The 26,655-nt window shown below is 35.9% G+C and overlaps 2 protein-coding genes across 2 annotated transcripts in view; both read right to left on the bottom strand.

The window, feature by feature from the left end:
* LOC141512255 (sodium-coupled monocarboxylate transporter 1-like) overlaps positions 1-18,184 on the bottom strand; it is a 43,379-nt gene extending 25,195 nt beyond the window's left edge. Inside the window, exons 1-8 of the mRNA XM_074221069.1 lie at positions 17,834-18,184; positions 11,070-11,135; positions 7,320-7,371; positions 6,800-6,867; positions 5,840-5,994; positions 4,739-4,879; positions 1,203-1,332; positions 566-654 (exon numbers count right to left, since the gene is read on the bottom strand). Coding sequence (XP_074077170.1) covers positions 566-654; positions 1,203-1,332; positions 4,739-4,879; positions 5,840-5,994; positions 6,800-6,867; positions 7,320-7,371; positions 11,070-11,135; positions 17,834-18,184 — 1,052 coding nt within the window. The remainder of the gene's footprint in view (positions 1-565; positions 655-1,202; positions 1,333-4,738; positions 4,880-5,839; positions 5,995-6,799; positions 6,868-7,319; positions 7,372-11,069; positions 11,136-17,833) is intronic.
* A 4,329-nt stretch (positions 18,185-22,513) lies between these two features.
* Positions 22,514-26,655, bottom strand: part of LOC141515261 (sodium-coupled monocarboxylate transporter 1-like) — a 37,035-nt gene continuing 32,893 nt past the window's right edge. The window contains exon 15 of the mRNA XM_074226686.1: positions 22,514-25,350. Coding sequence (XP_074082787.1) covers positions 25,249-25,350 — 102 coding nt within the window. The 3' untranslated portion in view covers positions 22,514-25,248. The remainder of the gene's footprint in view (positions 25,351-26,655) is intronic.

Raw genomic sequence — 26,655 nt, forward strand, 5'->3', positions numbered from 1 at the left:
CATTAGAAAGTTCAAGAAGCAAAATTTGCATCCAGGTGTTCTTGATTCAAAAACCAATATAACCAGCAGGCAATACCACCTCTCCATACACACACTCACATATACCTACATACAAAAATATACATATATATGTGCATATATATGTGTAAATACCTATGTGATGATTTATATTGCAATCTATTATTAAAGCCTCAAAGGAAATATGGTAACATACTACATAAAATAATAATGATGATAGTAATAACAATAATACAATCATAATGGGAATTTATAGCTCATATGGCTATGAGCTAGGCACTGTGCTAAGCATTTTTAAAATATTATCTCCTTTATCCTATAGATACCTTAGGTTACGTTATGGCATAGTGGTAAAGTCACTAAACATGAAGCCTGACAGACAAACTGGGTAGTTTCTTCTTTCACAAGTCTTAGAAGTATTTAATAGAATATTTATATGAGTTGAACCTTTATCCTTCCTTTATTTAAAAACCAACTTAACTCATGAAAATATGAAGGTCATTTGAATGTCAAAAATCACACTCCATGAATTACACAAAGTCCATACCTCAATGTTCCACCATATACACATGCCACAAAGAGTCCTGGGAGTCCTGGATAATCTTGGAGAATGTCCATCACTAGATAGGGCATGAGCTGAAAGAGTCCCAGATTTATTAAGATTTCTACTTATGGTCAGAAAATACATTTACTTGGGTTTTCTAACTGATGAAGGAGTTAGATCAACTTCTCAGTTATCTAAACTTTGTCAGAAAATAAGTTATTTACATAAATAAATGTTTCAAATAATTGTTCCACCTTATGCCAAAACTTTGTTGTTTATTGATTGAAAAGCTTCAAGACTACTCTGCAGTTGTGTGATTTCTTCATTGCTTTCCACCAGTATTTATATTTGTAATTAAACTAATTTCTAAAACATGACTGAGATTCCTCTAGTCTATTTTTCTATCAGACTCATTATTAACATGCTCTTAAAATTTTTCCAGAATTCCTCACTCAGCTATGACTTTGAAGGTATTTTGAAATTTACTGAATCTTTTGACAATTTGACAATACTTATTAGATAAAAGTGTTTAGTCTTCCCATGTTTTTTGCTTAATATTTAGAATTTTTCTGAAAAATCATTTCAAAATATGTTTGATGTATTTGGCTAATGAATTCATAAAAGAGCAACAGTACTGAACCTGGTCTGGTGCTGATATTTTCTTTGAAGTCCAAGGATCACAGTCATGGTACCTTGAATAAATAGCAAGTCCACAAAATACAGTACAGACAAGAATTATCCATTGTCCCACAAGATTTATGTAAAGAGACCTAAAATTAAAAAAAAAATCCATCATCTGAATGTAAAAGGAAACATCACATAGGGAGAAAAACCAAAGCATTACCATTTTTGCTTCTATATCACATTAAGGAAATAGATATTATCAAAATGGGGTTTTGCTTTGATTTATCAATCTGACATTAGAAGTATAGGTTACATTATGGCATAGTGGTAAAGTCACTAAACATGAATCCTGACAGACAAACTGGGTAGTTTCTTCTTTCATTCTCCATTAGCTGCTTTCTTTAGCAATCCTACAATAGAACTAATCCAACTATTGTGGAAAGCAATTAGGAATTATTCGCAAAATACGATAAAATTGAACAGCAGACTCTTTAATCTAGCAATACCACCATTTTTTTCAAGGAAAAAGATCAATTTGTACAAAAATATTTATTGGGGGGGGGGGGTTAAGGGTTTTTTTTTTTTGCAAGGCAATAGGGTTAAGTGGCTTGCCCAAGGCCACACAGCTAGGTCATTATTAAGTGTCTGAGGCCGGATTTGAACTCAGGTACTCCTGACCCCAGGGCCAGTGCTCTACCCACTGTGCCACTGAGCTGCCCCTTACAAAAATATTTATAGCAAGTTGTTTTTTTTATAGTGGCAAAGAACTGGAAATGGAGCAGAAGCTCATCAATTGAGCAATGGCTAAAGAAGTTTCAGCATATGATTGTGATGGAATACTATTTGCTGTAAGAAATGACCGGTAAGATGGTTTCAGAAAAACAAGGGAAACTATATTAGTTTAGACAAAGTGAAGGAGTTGAATTAGGAGAACATTGTACACAATAACAGCAACATTATGAATGGCTTAGCTATTCTTAGCAATGGTCCAACACAATTCCAAAGGATTCAGAATGAAAAATACTATTGACCTCCAGAGAAAAAACTGAATTCATATTGAAGCATACTTTTTTTTACTTTATTTTTCTTGCTTTGGTTTGGGGGGTTTTTTAAGTCGGTGCTTTCTTTCACTATATGACTAATATGTAAATATGTTTTGGTTGATGGCACATGTATAATCTATATCAACTTGGTTGATTTCTGAGAGAGGGAAGAAAAGGGGGAGAGAATTTGGAAGTTTAGATTTTTAAAAAATTAATATTATAAATTATTATTACATGTGATTAAAAAAATTTTAATAATCCTGCAACATTAAACAAAGAGTGTGTTCATGCCACATCATAGTGATAAAATATTTGGTCAATGAAATATTTGGTTATCCCAAAGATTGTACTTTTATGCATGGTTCCAAACAACCATCTCCTCTAATTTTTTACCTAAGTTAAGCAGGTACCTAGATACTTCAGAATCCTGAAAGCATACTGTGAGAAGAGTAGAGCATGCACTTCCATTTTATAAGGAAATAAGTGTAGGTATTTATTCAGATCTATGCACTTGCTCCTAACCACAGTCATATTTACTTGCAATTACTATAATTGAACTCAATGCCACTTAAGATGAATCAACTGCATATAGCAATCTGTTATGTTGCCATGGAAATCAATTATAAATCCCAGGCAGATCTTTTTGACCAAAATGATTCATCTTCCCTAAGTCATCAATGATAAAAAACAAACAAACAAGGAAGTCCTTGATCCAGTGATTCTACCTCTTTCAAATGACTCATTCATTCCCATTGTTGGGTTGCTGTTCTTTGTAACTGAAGAAGACTATGACGTCAAATGAGTGATGGCAAGACTTGCGCATTATGTTTATTATGGCAAGGGGATTATTGTGCAAAGACATAATTATCTGTCTTTTCCAGAACCATTTTTTTTCCATAAAGAAATACTCAGAAAAAAAAAACCCTAAAAAAAAAGGAAATACTCAGTGAGGGAAGCAAGAATGGGGGCGGGGGAATTGTAAAACTCAAAATAAATAAAATCTTTCTTAAAAAAACAAAATACTCAGGGACAAGCTAGGTGGCACAGTGGATAAAGCACCGGCCCTGGAGTCAGGAGTACCTGGGTTCAAATCTGGTCTCAGACACTTAATAATGACCTAGCTGTGTGGCCTTGGGCAAGCCATTTAACCCCATTTGTCTGGCAAAAACCTAAAAAAAAAAAAATAGTTGGTGTATGAGGGAGCATTTAAACTCAGAGACTCTTAACTCTAAATCTGCTATTTCATCCATTGTAACACCTAGCTGAAGATAATGAGCTCTTTCCCTTCCTCCTCTTTTAGAATAAAAACTGAAGACATTGTTTAAATCCTTCATGTTACAGAAACAAGTCCAGAGAGGCAAGTTGTCTGACATAAGTAGTGGCAGAATTTAGATCTAAATTCAAATCACACACTCTGACCATTGTACCAAACTACCTTTCTAAAGACTTGATGTCAGGGCAGCTAGTGGCACAGTGAATAGAGCACCAACCCTGGAGTCAGGAGGTCCTGAGTTCAAATCCAACCTCAGACACTTACTAATTACCTAGCTGTGTGACCTTGGGCAAGTCACTTAACCCTATTGTCTGGCAAAAAACTAAAAAATTTAAATAAAAATATATAAATAAATAAAGACAAAGTCACAAAGGCCTGGGTTCAAATTTCACTGCTAACCCTTATCAGCTGTGTACTATAAGCACATCATTTAGACTTTCTCAGTCTCATTTCTTTCATCTGTAAAATAGGGACAATACCTATAGTATCCACTAATGTTGTTTTGAGCTTCAAATGAGACAAAATATATGTAAAACACTTTGCTAAAATTAAAGTTCTTACTATCATCATCATTTTTGTCTAGACCTGTAATTTTATCATTGAGTAAAATGTCAGTAATAGAGATGAACAATTTGCCTGTAAATGTTGATTGGATGAATATACATGAACAGAGCACTGAGAAGTGAAGTGAGACTGGAATATGATCTCATAGCTGGTATACGTGAGTAAAGTTCTAAATTCAGTTCTGACTTCATTACCAACAATTAATCCACCTGACCATGCTGCCTCCCATTATACAATGATCATCATCATCATCATCGCCACTGCCACTCTAATCACCATCACCATCAGCAGCATCCTTTACTGTTACATTGCTATTATGTTAGTATATCATTGTTGTTGCATTATTTACCATTTCGATTGTTTCTAGTCATGTCTAACTCTTCATGACTCTTGGAAAAGATACTGGAGTGATTTACCATTTCCTTCTTCAGCTCATTTAATAGAAGAGGAAACTGAGGCAAACTTGGTTAAGTGACTTGTCCAAGATTGCACAGCTAGTATCTGAGACCGGATTTGAACTCACAAAGATGAGTCTTTCTGATTCCAGAGCTGGCACTGTTTGTATTATGGTACCACTTAGCTGCCCTATTTACTATTGTATGTAATATAATTAAACAGATCTTTATAAAAACTGGAAGACATCTAAAGACTATTGAGATCAGAGTCTCTTACATTTTTGCTTGGAACCTGCTTTTACAGGCGATGTACCTCTGAACCTGGGATTGATTGATGCCATAGATACTGGTTGATGTGAAGGTCCCCCCAATGATGATTGTCCAGAAACTATACCTTTGCAAAGGATTTGGATTAAAGCTGAATAAAAAGGAAAAACAAAAAAGGAGACAAAATGTCAGACTATTACATAGAATATAACTCTATTGAAAACTTTTTCATTTAAGTCCAGTGAAATGAAAATTCATTACTTGGAAGTTTGTAACATAAGACCCGGTTTCTAGACAGCTAGATGACACAGTAGATAGAGCACTGGATTCAGAGTTATGAAGACCTGAGGTCAAATCCAGTCTCAGGCACTTAGCTCTTTGAGTTCAGACAAGTCACTTAACCTTTGTCTGCCTCAGTTTCCACAACTATAAAATAGGAAGGATTATAATAAGGACCAAACGAGATAAGAGAGTACCACAAAAGATCTAAGATAGTCTTAAGACTTAATAACTTCAGGAATATAAACGTTACGAACTTTAAAAAAAACTTGTAAAATTAATTACATAAAATTTTGATGTTTCTTATTAAAATTCAATGTTGTGCCACAGATTTTTCAATATAACCATCACTCTAGTTAATTTTTGAACTTTATAAAACTTTCTTTTACTGTTTTCAGAGACTGAAAATATTGCATTTGCAACTCTAGCCTTAAGATTACCCAAAATTTAAGACTTTGATGCATATGCTACATCTTTTATGTGATCTCACAGAAAAATTCTAACAGAGATAACTAAAGTCTGACGGAGATAAATTAAGGCAACTGATTTAACAAACAGAGTTCCTCTACTTATCTGCTGATCTGAGAAAGTGTCATCCAGAAAGTGGGGAAATTCAAAATGCCTAAAGAAAGGCATCCCTTCTTGGTAAAATTTAAATTTAAAACATATTATTCAAAATTAACAAATCTAAGTGTAACAGAAATTAATTAAATTTTCAAAACCTACTGCTTCCACTGAAAATTTATCCTAATGACACACATTCATCTAAACACACACATGAACACACACACACACACACACATATATATACAGAGGACAAATGAAAACTTACTCCCAGAAGTTTAATCTTCCTCCATGATAAGAATCATTTAGAATATTGTTGATCCCACCTTGAATCTTAGCAGCCTGTATAATCACAGACAAAAGTCCTGCCACCATGATTCCAACTTGAAAGACATCTGTCCAGATAACAGCTTTGAAACCACCCTTGTTGAGGAAAGTACATTTAAAATATTATCAGTCTGATTATTGATGGACTTTATAAGGTTACCTAATCCCAAACTTTAATTTTACAACTGAGGAAATTTAGGCTAGAGGGAGTAAATTAACTAATCCAAATTAACACACTGTAGCCAAGGTGTGAAGTCCAGTCCTCTGGTCCCCTATTCCTTGGGGGGAAGTGGGAATGGAGGTCCCCCCCACCCCGGTTTGCTTAAGTCAGGGTCTGCACTAGCACAGTTTGTGCTGGACTCTGCTCCCCTCTCACTCAGGTGCTACAGACCTTTCCTATTGACCTTCTAAGTTGTGTTGGACTGGAAAATTGTTTCACACTGTCCTTTCGTATGTTCTTTCACTGCAGAATTTATTTTGAGACATTATTTTAAAGGTATTTGAAGGAAAATTTGGGAGGGCTTAGGCAAGTCCCTGCCTTTTTTCTCCCCTCTTGAATCTGCCTCTCAGAGGCCCCCCCCCCCCATACAATAGGTCCTTATTAGATCAATGTATTTTATTGTATCAAGAACATAACTCCCTCCATATCAACCTGAGTATTCTCACCCCACTATCACCACCACTACCATAACAACAACAACAAAATCAACAAATATAATGAGAAAATGTAAACTTTTTCCCCTTTGAATATTCCCTACCATCCATGTATAATTAAAGAAGTATGGAGAACACATACTTCTGGCAGTGAGAGGGACAGTGCCTAAGCTCCAGAACTTTCAATTATGTAAACTTCATGAGTGTCATGTCCCAATGGAAACAAATGGAAATAAAAAAAAAATACCATTGTGCAATAGAAAGTGCAGACCACTCCGGTGACAATGATTGCACCCCATAGGTCAAATCCTGTGACTGAAGGAAAAAGGGGGAAAAATTAATTCCCATGAAATGTATACATTTCAACCAACTCTCAAGAACCCATCCCAAATTTCAGTAAGATTTTTTTTTACAGTAAAGATTTCACAAAACAAATACATCTGCAATTGAAACAGGGCTGGATTAGGAGGGAGAGGATCTGGTTTCATATCTTGGCTCTGCAACTAGTCTTTGTGCTATCTGACAAAATCCTTCCCAAATCCTTCATTTGAGGAAGAGGTCCAGGGAGCTATCCCATCCTTTCATACCTGGTTGCTCCCTGGAGTTCACCGTTGTTGCTAGAAATACATCTTTCTGCACAATCACATCAACTCTGAAAACCATACCTTCTCAAAAATCCCTGCCTTGGGGGCTGCTCCCTCATTCTGTTTGGAGAGTCTCATTCAAAATTAACCACATGTAACCCTATTAAATGTGTAAAATTTTACCGTGATTCAAAGCCAAAGCTGGAGCATAAATAACAATCCCAGTATATAGAATCTAGAAAAAGAAAGCCAGAATACAGAATATAGACATGAACTTCTTTAAATACATGAGAACTTTTTTATTACACAGTCTTCTTAATATTCAGATTTTTATTTCTCCCCTCTTCCTATGATTACATGTATATTTTGAACACAGAAGAACTTTTTCATGTCCATGCCTAATTCCCTGTTCTAGATCATTGGGTTTCAGTATGAAATCCACCAATTAATTTGTATACTTTATTGATTTGATGTTTAATCAAAACCCAAAAAAGGATTTAAACACACAGTCATCTCCAAACCATACTCTCACTTCATCCCTCTCCCACAAAGAATTCAAAATTCTATCCCAGCACCCTGGATTCTGATTAGAAAACCTTTATCTTATCTTCTCATTTCCAGGTTAATCATGCTACTTCCCAACCATTTTCACTGATGTCCACTTCTAGCCCCTCATACGGGTTGCCTTCCCTTTTTGGAAGATAAATTTCCTGAACCATTTTGCTTATAGCAGGTAATTGCAAAGGGAGAGATTTTGTCCAAAATGAAACTTCATCCGTTATAGCTGTCCGGCACTGGAATAGATCACCTTAAATTTCCAATACTTACCATAGTTCCCAGAACATAGTAAATGATTTTTTTTCATTCGTTCATCAGTGACAATCGATCAATGAATTATGCTAGAATCTCTTCTAAATCTAATAATAATAGTAGCTAGCATTTATATACTGCTTTAAGTTTTGCAAAGGCCTTTACAATATTATGTTTTCTTCCTAGCTGGCCTCCTCTCTTCCCCATTCCCCTTTTGACTCCCTCAGAACTTTAAGGAGTTTTTCTTATTTTAGACCCCCAAATCCATTGGGTGAGGCACTTCTACATTCTTTTCCCTTTCTTGGTGATTTTGTATAACATTTTTCTCTCTTCTTTCATATTTGGAAATGTGTTGTAAAAAAAATGCTTAAATTGATGTTTAAAATGTTGTTAGCCAACATGCACAGAGAGATATTTTATGAGATTACAGCAAAACTCTCCCAGTTGGAGTACTGTTTAAATTTTTTGTATATGTGTCTTATCTCCCTTATAGACTGAGAGTTTCATGAAAGTAATCTTTATGTTTCATTCTTCTTTGCATTTACTAGTGTCTCGCTTGTGGGGTTTAAATACATATTTTCATAATAAATATTTCTTCAAGAACTTCTGCTGACAGATCACATCTATAGTATTGTAACAGGCTCAGGGCACCATCCTTCATGTCTTTCAGGGCTCAAAGGCCCTAGGGATATTTAACCTGGAGAAGAAAAGACTTGGATGGTGCTCAGGATAGCAATGATAGCTGATAGCTGAATTCAGACACCTGAAAGGCTATGATTTGGACGCAGGATATGATGTATTTTTCTTCATTCCTGAAGGCAAAATCCAAGAAATGTATGAAAATTGCAGAGGGACAGACTTTGTCAAAGGTGAAAACTTCCCTATTTGGAGCTGCCCAGCAATGGAATCTTGTTCATTTCTCTGTGGCCCCATTTGGGTTTTTCTTGGCAGACACTGAAGTGTTTGGCATTTCCTTCTTCTGCTCATTTTACAGATGAGGAAACTGAGGTAAACAGGATTAAGTGATTTGTCCGGGATCACCCAGCTGGTAAATGTCTGAGGCTTGATTTGAAGATGAATCTTACTGACTTTAGACTCAGCACTCTGTCTATTGCACCACCTAACTATCCCTGAAGTGGAATAGATAGTGACAACAAAAAGATAATGAGAATATCAGATTTCTCATTGTTATGGGGAGAGGTGATGAAAGGGAGGAAGGTAGAAAGATGTGAAACTCAAAAGTTTCCAAAAAGATGATGCTGAAAATTATCTTTGCATGAAATTGAAAAAACAAAATAACATTCAAAAGAAGAGAGTGAGATCCCTATCACTGGAGGCCACTATAGGGAGGCTGTATGTTCACTTATTGAGTAATGTTGCAGAGGGGATAGCTACTCAATTAAGGGATAGACTCAGCAGTCATTAAGATCCCTTTCATCTCTGGTCTCCTGTGCTTATAGGTTCCTATCTCCATTTTTTTATTTAATTAAATTCATATTTCTAGATATTCTTCATGGCAGTCTATTATATTCACTGATATAAGACAATCTGCTTTACCATATAGGATGAGGGTGGAGGGGAAAGAAGAAGAAAAAGAGAAATTTATAAAATAACTGGTGTATATTTATAGGAAATAGCAAATTGCATGTAATGGGTTTGCAGTTTCATAAGCAATCATCTTTTTTAATTATACTATGCCAGGAAAATGATTGTCTTATTCCATTAAATTAAAATTTTAAATAAAGCACATTTTTTCTCATAATGGGTCTGCTTCCCAGCAACTTAGCATTATTCTTTATAACAAAGCTTCATATGGATGCCTTCTGCCTTAAAGGTCTTTGCTCCACAGAGGAAACCATGGGGATATGCAGGAATTACCTTTGAGCAAAATGATAATCCATCACTTCTCTGAATACTTTTTTTTTAAGTTTTTTCAAGGCAAATGGGGTTAAGTGGCTTGCCCAAGGCCACACAGCTAGGTAATTATTAAGTGTCTGAGGCCAGATTTGAACTCAGGTGAATACTTCTGAGAGTAACAAGGGGATGACTCAACTTAACACATGGAAACCACCGGCAACATACATACAGATACGAGCTAATATCAAGACCAGTTCTTTCCCATCTCTTCTATATTCTTGCCTTACCTTCTGGAGAACTGAGATTTTTTTTTTATTTTTAGGATTTTGCAAGGCAAATGGGATTAAGTGGCTTGCCCAAGGCCACACAGCTAGGTCATTATTAAGTGTCTGAGGTCGGATTAGAACTCAGGGACTCCTGACTCCAGGGCTGGTGCTCTATCCACTGCGCCACCTAGCCGCCCCAAGAATTGAGATTTGAATTGAGACCAAGCATCATCGGAGTCAACATAGCAAAGCAAAGAGTCCCCCTCCCTTTCTGTGCCCACCTTCATATAGTACACATAGATTTTTATATTCCAATTTTTTAGACAGTCGGGAGTAAGTGACTTGTCCAAGGTCATACAGTTAGTAAGTGTCTGAGATTGAATTTGAACTAGGGTCCTCCTGACATCACGGTCAATGCACTGTGCCATCTAGCTGATCCCTGCACCTATAGATTTGTAAGGAAAGCACTTACAAACTTCAAGTCCCCATAGATCTGATAGTTATTAGTAACACCAGAGAATTTTCAGTGATACTATTTTTATCCTTTGAGTTAGGGTCTTATGGGAACCCTTTGGTTCCAATTATCCTTTTTGTTTAGGAAACAAGAATATTTTCTGAAGATCTTTTAAGAATTTCCATGGTTGGGGCAGCCAGGTGGCATAGTGGATAGAGCACCCACCCTGGAGTCAGGAGGACCTGAGTTCAAATGTGACCCCAGACACTTAATAATTACCTAGCTGTGTGACCTAGGGCAAGTCACTTACCCCATTACGTTGCAAAAATAAATAAACAAAAGAATTTCCATGGTCATTGCTCTGAGATAACAGGCTCCCATTTCTAATTCTTCTCTTTTTTCCTTTTTCTTTGTCATTTAAACATTCCATAAATCAATTCCTTAAAAGAGAACACTAAACCAAAAAACACTCAAAGAGCTTAATTTCCCCAAACACTTTATATTATTAAATAAATATATAAAAGGATGCTGGAGAGTTTTACTAACCGTTTGAAAGATGAAGAGTATTGTTCCACAGAGACGAATGTGTTTATTGAATCGAAGCTCTAAATACTTAAAAAAAAATTTAAAATTGTTAAATACACGTGATCAATAGTTTCACATAGCAGTGTCCTACACTATGATTATAACATAGATTTCAAGCTAGAAAAGACCTCAAAGGTTGTATCTGTCCTCAAAGTTATACTGATAGTAAGTGGCAAAGGCAGATTTGAACTCAGGTTCTCAGACATCAAGTCCATAGTCCTTTTCATTGAAACAGCTGCCTCTCTAACTGATCAGTCATATCAGTCATCACCAATCTATGAGAGTGCAATTGTGTGTATGTGTGCATGCCATAGTTCTCTAACAGAATATATCTATGGGGAGAAAGTACAGATTTAGAGACAGGGACATGAGTTGGAATCTGAAAGCAGCTACTTTTTTGGTAGTGCACACTCTTTGTGTGATTTGGGTCAAGAGAGAAAAAGTGGGGGCAGCTAGGTGGTGCAGTGGATAGAGCACGGGTCCTGGAGTCAGGAGGACCTGAGTTCAAATCTGGCCTCAGACACTTAAAAATTACCTAGCTGTGTGGCCTTGAGCAAGTCACTTAGCCCCATTTGCCTTGCAAAAACCTTAAAGAGAGAGAGAGAGAGAGAGAGAGAGAGAGAGAGAGAGAGAGAGAGAGAAAGTGAACAGACAATGGTATGGGATGGTGGTTTGGGGGTTAGGGGGATCTAGATTCACAGTCTGGTTCTCTCACTTAACTAGCTATGGAACCCTGGGCAAGCTTCCAAGACCAATATCAGCCACACCTCCCTTAAGATTTGCTGTGAGAATCAGGGGCAGGTAGGTGGCATAGCAGATAGAGCCCAGCCCTGGAGTCAGGACCTGAGTTCAAATCTAGTGTCAAACATTTAATAATTACCTAGTAGTGTGACCTTGGGCAAGTCTCTTGACCCCATTGTCTTGAGTGGAAAATTCCCTCTTAAGAGTTAATATTCCTAGTGAAGTCCTCTCGGGGTTAAAGAAAAATCATTAAAACAAAGACACTATTACCCTTAGACTATTCTTAGAAGAAAAAGAGGGAGAGAGGCCTTGCATTTTCAGTCAGACACCCTCCTGATTCTGTTAGGACTATTTCCAGAAAGTGGACTATTTCCAGAAAGATTTTGCATTCCCAGCCAGACACCTTCCTGATTCTGTTAGGGAGGGAAATAGTGGAATACTTTCAGAGAAGAGACCTTGCATTCTTAGTTAGCCATCTATTTGATGATAGGCTGGGGGAACAGTAGACTGTCTCCTCTTGTTTGATGATAAGTATTAAACTAATGTGTGGGATAAAAATATAGAGACTCCTCTGAGCAAAAAAGAAAGTTTATTTTGGCTTTTCTTTAACCCCGAGAGGACTTCACTAGGAATATTAACTCTTAAGAAGGAATATTCCACTCACTAAGAAGATAGCAGATTTTTTTAGAAGACCTTGCATACTCAGATAGACAACAAAAGGTCATTAGAAATCTTCTGATATCCTCACCATCCAGATGGTGATATTCTATGAAAACATTTTATTCTTCTCTTTGTTACCGGGTAGATTTTTCACGTAAAGATTGTAACTCTGTAAACCTTAACCAGTCAGGTTGGAAGAGAGGGGGCTAGGGAGGGGGGTATCAGGCCATATAATCTTGCTTGACTGTCACATCAGGACAGCTCCTTGATCTCCACTACCTTTGTGAGACTTGGAGCGTGCCCTTTTCTGGAGAAAAGACAAAATCAACTTTCTTTTTTGTTCAGAGGAGTCTCTACATTTTTTAAGTGGATTTTTATCCCACACAGTCTTAAATAAATAAAATTTAAAAAAAAAGAAAAGAAAAATTTGCTGTGAGAATCAAATGAGATCCTTTATAGGAAAGAGATTTGAAAGCTATAGAACTCTGAATCAGGAGTTTTTGCCATGGACACCTTGGTGGCAGTCCAGTGAAGCCTATGGATCCCTTTCTCAAAATACTATTCTTAAATGCAGAAAATAAAATACATTCACTTAAACAGAAAATCAATTATATTGAAAGATTAATTTCCAAATGCCTTTAAAAAAAGAAAAAAATTCATAGATCTCAGATTATGGACCCCTGCACTATAAAAAGGCAAGATTTGTATAATGGTCTGATGTTAGCTCAGAACCATAGGCCAATAGAAATGGAAGATCACTAAACTAAACTAAAAAATTATCCTTATATTTTTCCTTTGGTCATCACTCTAGTGCCAATTGTTGCTTTACACATCCTCCCACCTGCCCACAAGTCTCCTCATTTTGGAACTATTACCATTCCAAGGGAAGGACTAATTTCGGAGAAATCCCAACCCACCTTCCATCTGTGTGAAGAACCATACAACTCCTAAATGTAGCCATAGCCATTCTGAAATGGTAACAAGAAAAACATTACTTTATATGTATGTGTTAGGCTACAAGAAATGGCTTCTGAGATCTCTTCTGGATTGATCCCACATAGATTTATTATTGTTTCAGTCCTTCCATTTTCAAATAAGAATGCTAAAGTCCAAAGAAAAGTAGTGACTTAGTCCAGGAACTTAATTTGAACTCAAGTTTTGTGAATCCAAATTTAATGAATTTTTGTGGCAGATTGATGCTTTGTCCAATAGGAATTAATAGGGGAAATTTTCTACTCTAATTTTTCTATCTCTTTGTGTCCTGCCCCTGAGAACCAACTGGGATTATGGAACTCTAGATTTGGAGCTGGGAGGGCCCATAGAGATGGTCTAGTCCAACACTTTCATTTAAAGGGGAAGAAAACTGACCTCTGTAGAGTTAGGTCACTTGCCCAAGGTCATATAGGTAATAAATTGCAGAGCCAAAAATTGAACCCATTTCCATTGGCTTCCTATCCAAAAATATTTCCAATGAACTTCACTGCCTCCTGAGGCACCTGAACTACTCTCACTATTATATTGTCCACCAATTCTCTCATCTATAGCAAACACTTGGAGTAACTAGAGAGTTGTTGACCTCTGTACTGAAATGTGGTATGAGGTTGGGGCCAGGGAGGCAGTGGATAGAGCACTGATCCTGGAGTCAAGAGGATCTGAGTTCAAATACAACCTCAAGCTCTTAATACTTACCTAGCTGTGTAACCTTAGGTAAGTCTTTTAACCCCATTGCCTTGCAAAAAACAAAAAAATAAATAAGGAAGTCTTAGATGTTTTCATTTTTTCTTTATATTCCTGATCCAGTACCTTGAACAAAGGAAACCTTTAATAAATACTTGATTGATTGATTGATTGATTGATTGATAGATGGTCCTCCCTAGGACCTCAAATTATGCTTTATCCCATAAGAAGGTAAGTATGAGCTTCCTGAAATCACTTTTAAATGCCCTTTTCCTTTTTTACTACCCAATTCCTATGTTTTTTTCCCTCAATTCAAAAAATAAGCTATTGATTCAATTACGTACTGGAAGGAAATAAACTCTTAAGTAGCTGCTGAGGTTCCATTATGCTCAAAAATCTGTAATGATATACAGAGCCCTGTATTAGGCAATGGGGAAGATCTCTAAAAAATTAGAGAAAGCACAGTCCCAGTCCTTGTAGCAAAGGAATATAGCACAGATAAAAAGGTATAATAAAAATTACCATGAAAAAGTATCAAATAGCCAATAATTTGCAAAAAGTATGAGTCATATATATATATATATATATGTAAGTCCAGATCTTTGATTTCATCAAAGGAGTTAGTTAGAATTATAAAATTCAAAATTCTGCAATTTAATGTCTTAGAGAGCTGCTTGGAGGTATTGAGACATTAAGTATATTAACCATCATTTTCTTGCCTAAAAATGAAGTGATAAAAATTAATTTTATCATGAAGTATTATTCTCTAGGATATTACTGAACCCACGGGTGGTTGTATCATTAAAAATACTAACCAAGAGCTTAATGAAGAAACAATATTTATAGAAATCTCAAAAAGAATAATAAAATTTTGGCAACTAATCAATCAGGTTCCACATTAGTAAAGAAAGGTATCTTTGACTACTTTATGATTCTCTAATCCATTCATAAGATCTATTTCAGAACTGACAAAGATCCAATTAGCAACAAGACAACTATTAGCTATAACACAGACATATAAAACATTGGGATTTCTCCCTTTCCAAGATGTCATAAGGATAAGAATTTATTCACTCTCTTACATAGATAACCAGACCCCTTCTCAGGATGATCTTTACTACAATTATTTATACAACTGTAAAAACCAAATTGCAACCACAATTAGAATGGAACTAGGTTGTTTCACACAGATACAGACTGCCTACAGATTTATAACTGGAGAAACACAGACCTTGAGAAGGGAAGAAACTTACAAACCCAATTAGAGGCTGATAGACCAATTTTTGATCAGAAATATCAGAAAGAATATGACAGAAAAGTGACTTGCGGTCACACAGCTAATATTTTAGTTAGTCAAAAAAAGCATTTATTATTTGGTGACTCAAAGAAAGGAAAGAGAAAGCTTCCAGTCTCAAGTAGCTCACAGTCAAATATAAGAGCTCACAAAGACAAAACTTGAACCCTCATCTTCCTGACTGAGTTGCCATGCAGTAAGCGCTACTACCTCGGGGGCCATAAGGCAAGAGCAGGGTGGTTTCTCTAATTCCTCTTTTGACAAATGGGGAAAGAGGAAGCCAGAAAAAATGTATTATGTTGGAACAGCTTCATAGGGAAGGCATAGACTGTGATTTCTGAGATAGGAACTAGTGTTTTATTTGTCTTGTGGAAGCCAAAATGAAGACATTCAGATTAAAGCCCACCTCCCAGTACAGCTTTTCTGCTCCTTTTCCACTAAATTGTAAGTTTGGGGTGGCTAGGTGGTACAATGAATAGAGCACCAGCCCTGCAGTCAGGAGGACCTGAGTTCAAATCCAGCCCAGACACTTAATTATGTAGCTGTGTGACCTTGGGCAAGTCACTTAACCCCATTGCCTTGCAACCCCCCCCCAAAAAAAATTAAATTGTAAGAGTAATTTTATTTGCACAGTTCACTCTAACTCTTGATTTGGAGTGGTGTCTGTGGATCCAAGTTCCAATTTCAGGGGATAGGGATTTACACAGCTCCTTAACACATTACTTTATATGCCTGTCTTAAAGCAAGACAACCTACTTCTCTCTGAACCAATACATTTGAGAACAATTAATTAACCAGGGTCCTTCTGTCTCTTTAGCACCCTCCCTCCCCAAGATATGGTTGAGAAGCAAAGGAGAAGGCTTTTGATATAAGGGGAGGCAGTAGTGGGGGCATAAAAAAGTTCTAGATTTGGAGTGAGAAAATCTATAGCACTTGCTACTGTGTGACCTTGGAGAGGTTACTTTTTTTGGCTGGAGCTTTCTCTCTGTGATCATTGGCTAGATGAATCCATTCCAGCTCTAAATCTAGATATCGAAATCTAAAAATCTAAAATAAATTTTAAAAATGAAATCTAAATCTAAAAAATTCTAAATATCTAAAATAAAAAAATCTAAATCTAAAAATCTAAAATAAAACTAAATCTAAAAAATCTAAATATCTAATCTAAAAATCTAAAATAAAATAAAAAACTCTAGAATAAAACATAAACTTTAAATCTAAAAATTCTAAATATCTAAATTAAAATTTAAAAATCTAAAATTAAAACAAACTCTAAATCTAATAAATCTAAATATCTAAATCTAAAAATCTAAAATAAAATAAAAATAAACTCTAAACCTAAAAATACTAAATCTCTAATCTAAAAATCTAAAGTAAAATAAAAATAAAATCTGAAGCTAAAACATCTAAATCTAAAATAAAATTAAAAAATCCAAATCTAGAAAGTCTAAATATCTAAATCTAAAATAAAATCTAAATCTAAAAATCTAAAATAAAACAAAACATGAACTCTAAATATCTAAATCTAAAAATCTAAAATAAAATAAAAAATAAAATCTAAGTCTAAAAACCTAAATATCCAAATCTAAAAAATCTAAAATAAAATTTAAAAATCTAAATCTAAAATAAAATTTAAAAAATCCAAATCTAAAAAATCTATTTAAATCTAAAAATCTAAAATAAAATCTAAATCCAAAAATCTAAAATAAAATAAAAAATAAAATCCAAATCTAAACATCTAAAACAAAAAGTAAATTCCAAACCTAAAAACTAAAATATCTAAATCCAAAAATCTAAAATAAAATTTTAAAAATCTAAAACTAAAACATGTAAACATCTAAATCTAAAAATAAATAAAAAATAAAATCTAAACCTAGAAACAAAATATCTAAATCCAAAAATCTAAAATAAAATTTAAAAAATCTAAAACAGCTATACATCTAAATCTAACAATCTAAAATAAAATAAAAATGAAATCGAAATTTCATCTAAAAATCTAAAAGTAAATAAAAAATAAACTCTAAACCTAGAAACAAAATATCTAAATTCAAAAATCTAAAAATAAAATTTAAAACATCTAAAACTAAAACAGCTAAACATCTAAATCTAAAAATCTAAAATAAAATAAAAATGAAATCGAAATTTCATCTAAAAATCTAAAATAAAATAAAAATGAAATCGAAATTTCATCTAAAAATCTAAAATAAAATAAAAATGAAATCTAAATTTCATCTAAAAATCTAAAATAAAATAAAAAATAAAATCTAAATCTAAACCATCAGTGCAGTGAGCTGTCTTCTCCACTTTCATTAAGACTCGGAAGGAAGGGCAATGTCAAGGAGATGTCCCTCACCTCATAGGTGCTGGTGATTTCCAACCTGTAAAAGACCGGGAGGAAAACCTCGGCTGTGATGAGGACCACCAAGACATGGCTGAAGGCCCACATGGTGAATATGGCCCCGAAGCGATAGACCTCGGAAGGCGTCCCCAGGACGGTGATGGCCGAAATGAAGCTGGCAGTGAGGGACAGCGCCACGGGCACGGCCGTCATCTTCCGCCCACCCATCATGAAGTCCTTGGGGGTCTGTGGGCCGCCTCTGGAGAAGGCATAATAAACGCCTATGGCCGCGGAGATGAACAGCATCCCTGCAAACACCAAATAGTCCCAGACCCCGAAGGTCCCCGCTTCCTGAGAGTTGCTCATGGCTGCGCAAACTTTCTTCTCCCGCACGTTTGCTCCGGAGATGGCAGGTCCCTGCCGGGCAGGGCTGGCGTCTTGAGCACCCTTCTCTTGGCCTCAGTTAGCCCAGCTGCTTTGGGGGGTCGTCCAGGTGGTCCAGGCTGCTGGGGTGCCCTGCCTCTGCCCTACGAGGGAAGAGCTGAGGACGCGATGGGCAAGACTCAAGGACGGGAGCTGTCCACTCCGAAGGTGCTTGAACCGGCGAACGCAGAGTGCAAAGGAGATTGAGGCTGAGCGCTGAGCTACCGGGTGGACTCTCTGGGCTCCCCTGGGCTGGTCCCTCCTGTTTCCCACCTTGCTCAACGCCAATGGACAGAAGCGCGATGAAGGAAAGCCGAGTTGGCGCTGGGTGCCCGCTAAAGCGAGATTGCGTAGTTGGATTTTCCCCAGCTAACCAGAAGGAAATGAAAATTTGGCCACTGGTTTGGGGAAGTAGAACAAAAAATTAAGAGGGGAAAAAATGTGGATCCAATTTACAAAATAAACAAATGTGTTTAATTGGATTAGGGCTTAGGGTAATTCAAACGTAGTTTAATTTACAAAGAATTGGCTTTCACACACTATCAGAAACTCACCAAAGACCGAGTGAGGCCAAATCCAATTAAGACAAATTATGATGATTACATTCAACACTAAGGGGTAGGGGGACAAAATAAAGTAAAGAGTGTACAGCAGAGAACAAAGGAAAACGTACAAGGAAATCAAGAAAAACCGGATAGCTTTGGGGAAAAAAGTGTATTATTTACTAGTGGAATGAGATAGCGCTGTGGCCGGCCCTGAAGTCAAGGGGAATTGAATTCATATCCGGCTTCAGAGACTAGCTGTGTGACCTTAACTGTCTCATCCAGGGATCTCCAGTCATTCTGATTCATCTCTGACCACTGGACCCTGTGGATTCCAGAGGAGAAAGTGAGGCTGGTGACCTGGCCAGTACTCCCCTCACTCAAATCCAATTTATGTGGATGTCATGGCATTACCTCATGGTCGTCTTTGAGAATGAAGAACAAACATCGTCTGTATTTAGTATATGTTTTCTTGAAATGGAAATGTATTGTTTTATATTGAATCCTCTCATGTTCTGCTGTGTGATTGGCAAATTTTTTTTCTTTTCTCACTTTCTATTTAAGTTTTCATTGAATTTTAAAATTTACAAAAATAAAAAAATGACTATATTCTAGTCTGTGTCCAATCTGGAGCTGAATCCATTTCTGCCTCACCTCTATCTTTTGGAATCACTGATTTCTTCAAGTCTGTTGAATCTCCATTTTTTTCATGAAGTCTTATCTGATTTCCACTGCTCCATCCAGCTTTCAGTTCACCCCCTCCCCAAACTATCTTCTATTCATTTTGTAAATATTATGTATACATATCTATATGTAATTTCCCCTGTAGAAATAGAAACTCCTTCAGGTCAGGGATTAATTCTCTTTTGTCTCTGTATTTTCCTTATTCATTTCAGGTGTCTATAGAATGGTGAATTCTTACACAGTAATAGCAACTGTGGGAAAAATAATGAAGCAACTAACTTGATGGACTTATGATAAAGAAGGCAACTCATCCCAGAGACAGAGCCATTGGAATATGAAAAAAAAAGGTGAATTCTCAATAGCTTTTAGATTGATATGACTTCTACTGTGGTAAAAGCAATAATAAATAACGCGTTTCCCTGCTTTCAGGTCATTGGTTGAGAATTCAATGAAAAGAGACTAAAGGTTGCATTTGTACAGAGTATTGAAACCCTAATCCAAGATGAATACTCGGAGTCCTCTCAAAGTGCCAGCAAAGAGTTAAAATTTAATTCAATTCTTGCAAGAAGCAGGGCAGTTCCTAACTCTCTATGAAAGAGAGAGCAGGAAAAGCTGAATTACAGAAACTGAAGCAGGGTTAAAAAAAACCCACAAAAACTACAACCCATTCCCCCCTCCTCTTTTCTGCTGACCCTTACAACAACTGGTCAAACTTGATGGTCAGAAGAGAAGGAGAGTGTACCTAAGTGTTCCCAGGAAAGTTAGTCTTTGTTTACACCTTATATGGTTAGGGTGACATAATTTTTCTAGCTGGAGATCCGGGTTCTCATACTCACCGGATTCTTAAAAAATAGAAACTGAGGTCTATGGCTTAGATTAATTTAGCACTGTTTCTGAAAAGTCAGCACTCTTTCCCCTCACACATTTACTAGCACCAATTTTTAAGAACTAATGTCAAATAGGTCAACGAAGACCCTAAGGACAAATATGCAGTGTCTAACAAATAGTAACTGTTAAGTAAATGCTTTTTGATGGACTCATTGACAAAGGTGAATAATACACAAAAATATGAGAAAACATGCAAAGTAAAAAAAAAGCTGTAACTAGGAACTCTTGTCAGTGGGGTGGTACATTGGATAGAGCAATGGAATCAGGAATATTTGATCTCAAATTTGTCTTGAGAAACTTTCTTGATATAGTCATAATCTCAGAGACACAGATCAAACATGTCTGTCCATCCAAGAGACACTGGCTCATAAACTCAACTCCATCATGGAAGAATTGCCCAATCTGACTAGAGAACCTGTGTCTCTAGATATTTGGGGAATATTAGTAGAGCTCAAGGGTTTTCCAAAAGTTAAGTCCCAACTCCTGCTGTATGACCCAACCATATTTTTTTTTAATCACTGTCAGTTTCATTCATGATTTTTTCCCTTCACTTTTTCCACTGATGCTTTTCTTGACATCATTCCTTGGCAATACATTAATGCCTGCTCACACCCACCATACAACTTTGCATTGTCCATTAGGCAATCCATTGCATTTCCTTGGAAACCTGGTAGGCCTAGATTCAAACATTTTGGTTAATCCATAAAAAAAAGACCTAGGGTTTTATCATGAAGGGGCCAATTCTCCTTTTGTAAAAATGACATATGTGTAGTTGAAAACTGGTGAATCACTAGTTTTTGAGAAAAAGTAGGAAATATCTCCTTGAGGGAAAAAAAATACATTAAACTAGTCCCATGAAACTTTTAATTCTAGAGAGCAGAATGAGAGATTTAATATTCTACAGTGAAAAATGTTGGAGGCAAATGAGGAAAATGAAACATTAATTCGCTGTTGGAGCTGTGAACTGATTCAACCAATCTAGAGAGCAATTTGGAACTGTGCCCAAAAGGTTATAAAGCCATGGATACTATTTGATCTAGCTATGCCACTAGTAGGTCTATATTCTAAAAGAGATGAAAAACAAAGGAAATAGACCTATAGGTAGGATATTTATAGCAACTCTCTTCTGGTGGTAAAGAATTGGAAATGGAGATGTCCATCTCAATTACTGAATGACTGAACAAATTGTGGCATGGGATTACGATGGAATGGTATTATATAAGAAGAAATGAGCAGGATGCTCTCAGAGAAACCTGGAAAGACTTCCTTGAGATGATATGAACTATTTCTAGTTTCTTACTTTCTCAATATGGGGGGAGAGAGAGAATTTGGAACTCAGTTTTAAAAACAATTGTTAAAAATTGTTTCTATGGGCAGCTAGGTGGTGATAATTACCTAGCTGTGTGGCCTTGGGCAAGTGACTTAATCCCATTGGCTTGCAAAAACTTTTTTAAAAAGTTCCTACATGTAACCTGAGAAAAAGAAAATACTAGATAAATTTAAAAAGGCGGGGTGGTAATATTTCTTATTATAGGTGCTACAGGGACATAAGTTGGTCATTATTTAGATCAGAGATCTCAAGTCTTTTAAAGTTTATCTTTACAGTGTTAATGAGCACAATTATAAATATTTGTAATGGGTTTCATTTTTCTTGCTTCCTCAGTGGGTGAAAGGGACAAAATGAAGGAAATAATTTGGAACTGAAAATATAAAACTGAAAAAAAACCTCGGTCTTTTTGTGCTTGCAAAAATTGTTCTTTTGGTTTGGTTCACTTTTCTCTGCATTAGTTCATAGTACCCAGAATGCTCTGGGTTTGTCTTTCTCATCATATCTTATGGAGCAATATTATGTTACATTTATATACTTCAATCTATTCAGCCACTCCTCAGCTGTAGAAGAGGCCATTTAAAGTAACCCCTTGGATTCCACTTCTTTCCCACTTTGAATCCTCTTTTAAGGTTCAGTAAGTTCTTATTTTTGTGATTAGTTTCATTAACTTAACATTTATGCTATCCATCTATATTTTAAGTACATCGAATTATCTTTGTACTCTCCTCTTTGGAGATAAGACTTGAATCAAAACCTACAATTAAACCTAAAATCATTTTCCCCATCAGTGTAGATGTATAAATAGCCAGAGAGTAAGAAATAGGGAAGTATAACCTCTTTTATTAGAGACTAAGCTCCACCAGGATTAAAATCAGTTCCAAAACACAGTCTCTTGAGAGAGAGTACACAGTCTCAGTCTACCTGGTCCCAACAACAATTTGTTAAATGGAGATGGATGATTAATTTTCACTTTCAAAATAGTACCAGTTATGAAATAATCTAGATATAAAAATATAAACTTTCATTTACATGCATATTTGTAAGTTACATAATTTCCTTCTACCTTCCCTTCCCACCTCACCTCCCCTCAAAGGCAAACAGTCTACTGAGCATTGTACATGTACATTTGTTTTTAGCATGTTTACATATTAATCATTTTCTGTATGAGGAATTAGGACTAAGGGGAGGGGGGAAACCATAGGATAAGAAGGAAAACATAGGAGAAATTTTCAAAAAGTGAACATAGTGTTCGTTCAGATTCTGTGGTTTGTTGTTTGTCCATAACAGGTTTCCAAGGGTTGTCAGAGCTCTTTGAACTGTTGAAAGAAGCTGCATTCATCAAAGTTGATCAACTCACAATGTTGTTAATCTGTAAAATATTCTCTTGGTTTTGGCTCCCTTTGTTCAGCATCGGTTCCTATAATTCTTTCCATGCTTCTCTAGAGTTCAACCATTCATGGTTTCTTTTTTTTTTTAGGTTTTTGCAAGGCAATGGGGTTAAGTGGCTTGCTTGCCCAAGGCCACACAGCTAGGTAATTATTAAGTGTCTGAGACCAGATTTGAACCCAGGTACTCCTGACTCCAAGGATGGTGCTCTATTCACTGCGACACCTAGCTGCCCCATTCATGGTTTCTTATAGAATAGTACTCCATACCTTTAACCTGTGTATATCTTTCTACTTCAAATGTGTTTCTTCTAAAAAACATACTGGAGGATTATAGTTTTTAATCCATTCTGCTATCCACTTCCCTTTTATGGGAGAGTTCATTCCATTAACATTTACAATTAAGATTGCTAAATCTTTATTTCCCTTTGTTATTTTTCTTTTTTTCTACTTTTTCTCTTTCCTTATTCTACCTCACCAGTTTTGCTCCCTTTCCCCTTTCTCTTAAATTTTAACTTTTGTTTACTTTCACTTATGCTTTCACCTTCTTCTTTCCCTTTGCCCTCCCCTACTTCCCTCTAGGATAGAATAGATTTTTAAACCCAATTTGTAATGTGTTATTCCCTCTCTGGGCCAAATATATTGAGTAGGATTTATTCAGAGTTCACACCCTCCCTTCTTTCCCTTTAATATAATAATTTTTGTGCCTCTTCACTTGGTGTTATTTATCCACTAATGCCTAACCTTCTCCTATTACAGTCATTTTTATTGTTTTGACCCTGTCTTGTACTTACATTCCCTTTGTCAAAATATAAAAGCACTATCAAAGTACAATCAATATAAGGTTGATTGATTGCTTGATTGATAAGCTCAAAGCATTATCAAGTTGCAATCAATCACAGGTTGATTGATTACTTTATTGATTGATGAGCAGTATTACCTCATAGTCTCCCCTCTTCTGTCTCATTAGAAATATATTTCTCAAGAGTCAAGATTCATATCAAATTATAATCACTTTATATGTAATCCCCTTTTCATTTACCCTCCATGGATACACAAACCTCATGAACTAAAGCATCATGCCAAGCCAAAGTATTTTATGAACCATTTGAATGCCCCACCCCCATGCTACCTTTTAAAAGGATCGATTCCATAATTACCTAAATACATGAAGAATAAGATCCAGTTAAATGCTGAAAACCCACATGTGGGTACATTCTGCACTCCAAAAGAATGTAAAATCCTTGAAGACAAGAATTTGCTCTTGTCCTTAAAAGGCACTGGACGGTGTCTGGTATATGGTAGGAACATAATAAATGCTTGTCTACCTGTTGTAGGAGCCTTGTCTTTTCTTTCCACTTTCATCTACAATGTTCATTCTGACGTGGTTAAAGGCTTTGAGATCAGATTTACATTTGTCTTATCCCCCACTATTCTCACAAACTGACTGACTTATCTGTGAGAAACCTGTCTAGCAGCTAAGTCTCAATTACCATGAATAATGACTCCAATGAATTAGTTATCACTTCCAAGGCATTAGGGGTGTGATGTCCCTTGATGTGGAAAAAACAAAAGAAAAATTTTTGGTCCTCCAATTTGTACCAAAGAAGAAATCTGAATTATTATGGTATTAAAAAATAAAATGTTGATAATATACAATATTATACATATACTTTATGCATTTTTGAGTGTACAAACTTTTTCTGTGTCATCTGCTGGCCTTCATATGTCATCGGTGATTTCTGCAACACCTCTAAAAAATTCCCGTTTAAATTCTTTTTTTTTAGGTTTTTTTTCTCTTTTCTTTTTTTTTTTTTTTTTTGCAAGGCAAATGGGGTTAAGTGCCTTGCCCAAGGCCACACAGCTAGGTAATTATTAAGTGTCTGAGACCAGATTTGAACCCAGGTACTCCTGACTCCAAGGCCGGTGCTTTATCCACTACGCCACCTAGCCACCCCCCATTTAAATTCTTTAACCAATCCAGATACCTCAAAACTGTGATGGAAAGAGGTATGATGTGGAAGGTTAACTGTATCTGAATTGTACTTTTCAAAGTTATAATTATATGCAAAATATGGTTATTGTTATAGTGCACTGGAAATCTGAATGAAGATTCAGATGTGCCCACTTCCCAAAGATTCATTATTCACACCAATAGGGACCTAATGTAGTAGACCCTTAAACACTTTGTGTTGATAGAGTAATTGGTTGGCTCAATTCAGACGTTTTAGCTTCACCATCTTCTATCATATCAAGTTGTTGATTTGAAATGTGATTCTCCTAAAAAAAAAAGTTTGCACTGATTACTTTCAAGAAAGATGACTCCATCAGCTTAGGTTTTCCCTTCCCTAAAGCAGATCAAAACCCCTCTTTGCCATCCTGAATTGTGATAGTCTGCAAAAATCTCTTAATGATTCTGCTATTGAGCATCTCTGAATTTACCTAGATTAGTTTTCCAATGAATTAAAAAATTTTTTAAATGTCATACTTGAAGCAAGGTTAACCTCCATTTAATATAGCCTTTGAGGACTCAGAATTAACGCCCTACCATGAGGAGACATTTAAACTGAAGTTAATAAAGGAAGGGCATGGGAAGGGAGAATGTGTATTCATACACTATTACACACTTCTGATTCTCCTTTAAAATAAATTCTTTACTTTGCCTTCCTATTATAGAAAGAATATAATACAGAGCAGACAGGCATCATTAAACCTCACTGCATCAGGAGTGATGCAATCAGTAGATATTCATAGATCATAGTGCCAGAACGGATCTCAGAAGTCATGTAGTACAAACTCTTTACAGATAAGGAAAATGAGGTCCAGGAAAGTTAAGTGACTTGAATGTTAGTCAGTAAGAGAACATGTCAAAAGAGAAGTAGTGTTAAAAATGAGATTGGAACCCAAATTAAAGGATCTGAAGTCAAAGAATTCCAGAACCCTTATTTTTCCCATTGTAATAGGATCCTTCCAAATAGCAGCTTTTTACCCTAAAACAGAACAGGTGTTTTAATCTTACTACTTATTACAACTTAATCTTTAATAAAATTTCAAGAATTTGGATAGTTGCAAAAGTCTTATTCCAACAAATTTTTCAAAGATAAAAAGAAAAGTATCTCATTTATATGAGTGAGATATGTGCTGTGAACAGATTCCAACTCAACACAAAAAGATTCTTTCTGGAACTGAGTTCCTGAAAGATTCCAAATGACCATAGATGACAAAGATGAAGAGGTACAACTGGTGCATTAATTACTTTTTTTTCCTTTAAGATTAAATCCCTTAAATTACATATTACTATACTTCAACTATACTATATGCTATAGCTAGAATTTATGTAATGCCGACTGTGTGCCAGCTCCTGGGCCAAATTTATTATTATCTCATTTGATGCTCAAAATAATCCTAAGAGGTAGGTGCTATTATCAGCCCATTTCAAGGATGAGGAAATAAGCAAACAGGGCTTTAGGAACTTGCCAAGGGTCACAAGTCTGCAAATATTTGGGATCTTCCTGATTCCAAACCAAATACTATAATACATATGTATGTATCTATATAAACATATAAATGTGTATATTATTTAAC

Source organism: Macrotis lagotis, chromosome 2, assembly GCF_037893015.1.
Source record: "Macrotis lagotis isolate mMagLag1 chromosome 2, bilby.v1.9.chrom.fasta, whole genome shotgun sequence".
Lineage (NCBI taxonomy): Eukaryota > Metazoa > Chordata > Mammalia > Peramelemorphia > Peramelidae > Macrotis > Macrotis lagotis.